The 6404-nt window shown below is 49.3% G+C and overlaps 1 protein-coding gene and 1 pseudogene across 3 annotated transcripts in view; both read right to left on the reverse strand.

Annotated features, from left to right (window-relative positions):
* Positions 1–596: 596 nt before the first annotated feature.
* LOC103725522 lies at positions 597–3461 on the reverse strand (annotated as a pseudogene).
* A 1021-nt stretch (positions 3462–4482) lies between these two features.
* Slc27a5 (solute carrier family 27 member 5) overlaps positions 4483–6404 on the reverse strand; it is an 11613-nt gene continuing 9691 nt past the window's right edge. For 2 of the 3 annotated variants that reach the window (XM_029558484.1, XM_008822784.3), the window contains 4 exons: positions 5534–5732; positions 5197–5294; positions 4884–5014; positions 4483–4815 (listed from right to left, as the gene is read on the reverse strand). In XM_029558484.1, coding sequence (XP_029414344.1) covers positions 4639–4815; positions 4884–5014; positions 5197–5294; positions 5534–5732 — 605 coding nt within the window. In that variant the 3' untranslated portion in view covers positions 4483–4638. The remainder of the gene's footprint in view (positions 4816–4883; positions 5015–5196; positions 5295–5533; positions 5733–6404) is intronic. The other variant, XM_029558485.1, reaches the window with a different exon arrangement.

The following is a 6404-nucleotide window of genomic DNA, read 5'->3' on the forward strand; positions in this document are numbered from 1 at the left end:
TACTTCGGGCATGCGTACTGACTTATTTACCGCTCAGCATGAACCGGATGTGAGCGCCGTCTTGTAATGGCATCTGCAGGGACGGCAGGCGGCTCCCCACACACCTCCAGTAACCCTTGGGTGTCACACCCACTTTCCCCTCACTCAAGACCAGTTCAGCAAATATTTCTGCCCCACTCCAGATTGAGAAACCAAAACACAGAGCAAGTAGGTCACCTCTTGCCATATCACTGTGCTGTCAAGAAAAGGGGTAGGTGGGTGTTTGACACTTTGAAAATAAAGCAGTTTGCCGGGCATGGTGGCGCACACCTTTAATTCCAGCACTCAGGAGGCAGAGGCAGGCAGATCTCTGTGAGTTCAAGGCCAGCCTGGTCTACATAGTGAGTTCCAGGACAGCTGGGACTACAGGGAGACCGTGTCTCAAAAGACCAAAAAAATAAAAATAAAATAAAGCAGTAGCAGGGCAGGAGAGGCCAGAGAAGTTATGAAAACTGGAGGGGGGGAGGGGAAGAAAGAGAGAAAGAGAGAGAGAGAGAGAAAGAGAGAGAGAGAGAGAGAGAGAGAGAGAGAGAGACCGAGAGACCATTTCACTAGTCCCTTAGTAGAAAAGAAGAAAAAAGATAACAGAAAACAGAAGCGAGGAGGTAGGAGGATCCACTTCAAATGGCAGAGTGCTGAAGTGGGCTAGAACCAACAGGATGCTAACTTGGGTTGATGTCTTCCCTATGACTTTATCCCAGAGCAGCTGGCTGCTTACCTGCAGCCTCCCATTAGCTTATATCTTAAGTATAGTACCTGACCTCCAATTCTACCAGTCTGCCTCAGTCTTAATGTGCCCTGATCATGTCTCTAGTAACCTGACTATCTCTTACTCTTTGGGCCTGAGGCTAGCCTCTTCCCTGCCCACTTTCCCAACATTAATTAGAGTCCCAAATGTTCCATCTCTACCTCTCAAGAACTCTTTAGTCCTATTTTCGTTTCCTATTCCTTCTTACTTCCCACAAATTGGAGGAGGGCAGGGAGGACAGGGACACCTAATAGGCAAGCTCCCCTTCCCTTTGCTTGAAACACCTTAGATTGGGACTAAGAGCAGGCCAAGGCAGGGCAACACCTGCTGCAAGCACAATGACTGAAAGGATCCTCTGCTCACAAGTGGCCAGCTCCTGGGATAGGATTTCCAGGAAGGTGATATACCGGAAGGTGCCAGCTGCCATGGCCTCCAGCACAGACTGGGTCAGCTGCTGCAGAAGCCCAGCTGACTCTGCCAGAGCTGCACCCAGCCCAAAACCCAGAGGTGTTATACATGAGAACAGGATCCCATAGCCAGCCACCACCTGTACCCATAGGTGACTCTGTAGCAGCCTCGGGGACAGATTAACTGCCAGGATACCCTTGTGGGACAGCAAAGCTAGGACAGCAAAGCTAGGCAGAGCGCCATTGCCTGAGGCCGTTCTCATTGCAACCCCAACAGCCAGGGCTAGGGAGAAGACCAGTTCACAGGCACACAGGGTTGAGGAACCTGCTGGAGCCCTGCTTCCTGAGGGGACCCCTGATCCATCATGTCAATTCTGAGGCCCACCATTCTATGCTCCCATCAGAGCCCTCAGCTCTTCCCAATGTGGTGACCCTGACAAGGAACACCTTGTAAACCAGTGTGATCTGCTCCATCACCAAGACCAGAAGAAACCCACAGCCAGGATTTCCTGAACTCTTGCAGGGGACACTGGAGTGTCATGTACAGGGCTGCCAAGGCCTCATCTGTGGCAGACAGGTAGTCAGGTAGCAGGTCCAGAAGACAAGTTGCCAAAAAGATTCTCCTGCAAACATCTTATAAGGCCTAAGACTTTCTGGCTGGAAGCTGAGGCTTCATGATTAGCACCCCATCTGTCTGACCATTGTAGCACACAGACAGGCACCAGACTGCAGAGGAGGGTGAGCACCAGGAGCAGTACCAGGGCCTCCAGCTTCACCTCCAGTCCCACAGGCCCTGAGGGCTCTGAAGCTACTGCCTCTGGGTGCCACATCAGGGGCTCTGGTGGCCCCCAGGGTGTTCTTGGTAGCTCCAATGACTCTCAGATCTCTCAAGCGTCTCTACATAGCACCTGCTTGGTTCTGGAAAAATTAAAAAAATGTTTTTTGGTATTTTTGAGACAGGGTCTCCCTGTAGCCTCAGCTGGCCTGGAACTCACTATGTAGACCAGGCTGGCCTTCGGAGATCCGCCTGCCTCTGCCTCCCAAGTGCCTGGATTAAAGGCGTGTGCCACCATGCACACCATGCACAGTTAATCAAGGAGAGCCTGGCTAGCCAGTGGTACATAGTGAGCCTTTTCTCAAAAAAATGAAAACAAAAAAAACCCAGGTGTAAAAATACATGCCTTTAAACCCAGCATGCAGAGGGAGGCAGATCTCTGTGAGATCAAGGCAAGCCTGGTCTATGTGGCAAGTTCCAGGCAAGCTGGGGCTACAGGGAGACCCTGTATCAAAAAAGACACCACCCAAAAAAAGCTGGGTATGGTGGCACATGCTTTTAATCCCAGCATCTGGGAGGCAGAGGCAGGCATATCTCTGTGATCAGGCCAACCTGGTCTTCATGGTGAGTTCCAGGCCAGCTGGGGCTACAGGGAGATCCTGTCTCAGAAAGATACCACCCTAAAAAAAGTTAGGGGGGGATGATGGTTCAACAGTTAAGAGAACTGGCTGCTCTTCCAAAGGACCTAGGGTCTGTTTTCAGCACCCACATGGTGGTTCGCAATCATCTGTAACCCTAGATCCAGGGCAACCAACACCCTCTTCTGACCTCTGTAGGCTCTGTATATGACAGGACTGTACTTACACACATGCAGGCAACACATTCATACACGAAAAATAAGAATAATAAATAAAATATTTTATAAGAAAAAAATAGAGCTGGTCCTGTCAAGCACCTGGTCAGGAGACCACTGTTTAAGGAAACTGAGTCTCCTGAAGGCATGCTAAGGAGCTGGAGGAATAATCATCCCTTTAATGAAACCCCTCCCCTGTGCAGTTAGAGTTTCTATCAGGTAGCCTGCACTGTGGCCTGACCACTTTTCTAAGTATTCAAAAATATATAACTTTTTCTCTTTTTCTTTCTTCTTTTGATCTCTTTTTCTTTCAGACACTGGCCGAAGCCCACACATGCTTTCCTGGACATGCTGGGCTTTCTTGCTCTTTTCTTTTGAAACTCCCCTCCTTTTCTACCATATGGCTGCTTGCTGGCCTCCACTACTTGCTTTCTGTTGTTATTGTTCTTTTTGAGACAGGGTCTCCCTATAGCTCCAGTTGGCCTGGAACTTGCTATGTAGACCAGGCCAGCCTTGGGAACTCACATAGATCTGCCTGCCTCTGCCTCAGGCATGCACCACGCCTGGCTCACTTACCTGCTTTCTTAAAAGCATGACTTTCTTACTCTTGTCCACCTCCTTCCTCCTGGCAATTGGCATGATTTGTAGCTTGTCTGCCCTGTTTTTCTTTTCAAATGCTAATAAAATTGTCCTTGAACTTCATTCTGAATCCATTTCTAATTTTTTTTTTATTAATAAGAGTAAGACCCCAAAAGGGGAACCTCAATTTCCAAAGTAGCTTTGGTATCCATGTGCCCCTACCCACAGTACGTACAAGGCCAGAAAGGACTTGCAACCTTTTGAGACAGTACCGTGATTCCATTTCCGGAAGCCTTTTGCCTCCTGTGGTTGTCAGCCTATAAAGCTTAGTTTAGCCAGGCGTGGTGTTGCACCCCTTTAATCCCAGCATTTGGGAGGCAGAGGCAGGTGGATCTCTGTGAGTTTGAGGCCAGCCTGGTCTACATAGCAAGTTCCAGGACAGCTGGGGCTACCCTGTCTCAAGAAAGACCAAAAAAAAAAAAAAAAAAAAAAAAAAAAAAAAAAAGCTTACTTTACAGCCTGGTATGGTGACATAACTCATGTAATCCCACCACTTAGGAAGCAGAGACAGGAGGATGGCGGCAAATATAAGGTCAATCTGGTCCACATAGTGAGCTGTAAGCCAGTCTAGGGCTACATAAAAAGACCCAGTCTCATTGTCACCTCTCTTCCAAAAAAACAAAAATACTCCAGGCCCTCTGGAATATACTGGAACTTACCCCAGGGCCACTCCACTTGCTTATCTGTCAGAGCCACTCCTCTCCATCTCTTGCTGTTCACCTCTGTATCTGTCTCCTGCCCTTTTCCACACATCCTCCAGACTACAGGTCACAGGGCAGTGTATCTTTGTTGGGTGTCCCACCCTGACTCAAGCCTTGACCTTCAGAGTTGAAGTCAGTGCTCTCTTCTATGGAATGGAGTGTTTTCAAAGCCACCAGTTCTTCCCACACCCTGAGCCTTGGGCAGACAGGACCATCCCCAGGGGTATCTAAGGTCCTTGGTAGAGAACCTTCTAGTAGGTTGGAGAAGAGGGAGCACTGAACCCTTCACCTGTTTACTGTTTCAAATCCATACACAGACCTCTGCATACATATTCAGGTTTATTTTCATGGAGCTACAGGGCCCTGTGCATCTGGGATCCTGGCAACTTTGATGAGGTTGGGAGGTGACCCAGAGCGAGGGCAGTGGCCAGCCTGGATCCTCACACTTCCAGATGTCCTTTGGGTTGGCTGGATGGTCAGAGCTTCCAGGTTCCCTCGCACACAGACTGGTACACATCCGGCGTTAGAGTCTGGAAGGTCTGGGCTTTGTTGTCCAGTATGTACAAGGGATCAGTGATGATTCCTACATCAAAGCCTTCACGAGCCAGTTGGGACTTCACCAGTTTGAACGTGCCGGTGATCTCCAGGGAGTCCTGCAAAGCAGTAACTGTGATCCTCTGGCTGTGACAGCAACTCCCCCATCCCTATCACCCTGACTCACCTGGACACGGATGAAATGGGGTATGGCGTAGGCAGGGAGCCAGGAGCAGAGGTGGTGGAATAGCTTCTGCCCATTGAAACTCTGCCCAGGAGCCAGCTTCACAGAAGCCATGCCCATCTTACCCTCACACCCTGCAAAGCATACTGGTCACTCTCAAATGACCCTTCAACCTGGCCCAGCTCTGCCCGCTGCCTGTGTTACTGGGCATTATCTCTTAAACCTCTCTGTGCCCAAAGACATCCCCCATTTGTAATGACAACTCTCCACCCACAAAGCTACCACATGCTTAGAAATCATGCAAACTTCTCAGCACCTGGCACAGGCACACCGTAGACATTCACGTCCTGTAGGAAGTCCACCAGTGATAATACTCCCTCCACCTCCCGTGTGGACACATTTTCGCCTTTCCACCTGCAGCGGGGGAGCCAGGGCTCAGGGGCAAGGTCCTGGGTAGGGATGCTCAAACCCCAGGAAGAGAGGTTTTGCACCAGGAAGGGATGCTCCACCCCTGGGAAGAGAGGGCTAGCCCAAGGTTGGATGCTCCGACCCCTAGAATGAGATGCTCCCCCACCAAGAATGGAGGCCCCACCCACTACAAACCCTACCCCTAAGGGTTCCCCCAGAATCCCGCCTCCTAGTTAGCTCCTGACCGGAAGGTGTCTCCCAGGCGGTCCCGGAAGTAGAAGAAGCCTTCCTCGTCCAGGGCCAGCACGTCCCCGGTATTAAAGTAGAGGTCTCCTAAGCGCCGCACATCTGACACCAGTTTCCGTTTGGACTGTTCCCGGGGACCACGATAGCCCAGGAAGGGATGGTGCTTTTGTACCTGGGTCAACAAGAGACCTGCCTCCCCTGGAGGTAGGAGTGGAGTGTGATCCCTGGGCAAGAACCCCATGGGGGGTGGGAAGAAAGACATGCCACTTGCAAAGCCCCTGGAGTGGAGGTACAGGTCAAGAGACTGGCATCTAGGAGGCTGTGACCTCTACAGAAAGCTCAAGAGAAATGATAGGCACCCAGGGATGCTGTAGCCCAGAGTCAGGTTGAGCAGGAGAGCTGGGCAGAGCCAACATCCTGTGAGACAGAGGTCCCAAAGAGATGGTCAGATAGGTCAGTGATTTGGGGTCAAGATGAGGGCTGAAAAAAAAAAAAAAAAAAAAAAATTTAAAAAAAAGAGAGAAAATAAACATGAAAACACCTTGTAATAAGGAGAAAAATCAATTATAAGATATAAATAATAAAAATAATAAGAACATTAAAAACTACTATAACTGTATTACATATAAGAGGATAACTATTTAGGGGCTGGAGAGATGACTCAGCAGTTAAGAGAATGAGCTGTTCTTCCAGAAGTCCTGGGTTCCATTCCCAGCACCCACATCATGGCAATCATTCGTAACTCCAGTTCCAGGGGAGTCTGACTCAGTCTTCTGACCTTGGGCATTGCACAACATGGGTGCATTTACACATATGCAGTCAATACATTCATATACATAAAATAATAAATAAAAAAAATATATTTTTAAA

This window comes from Nannospalax galili, unplaced genomic scaffold, assembly GCF_000622305.1.
Source record: "Nannospalax galili isolate Female #2095 unplaced genomic scaffold, S.galili_v1.0 scaffold649, whole genome shotgun sequence".
NCBI lineage: Eukaryota > Metazoa > Chordata > Mammalia > Rodentia > Spalacidae > Nannospalax > Nannospalax galili.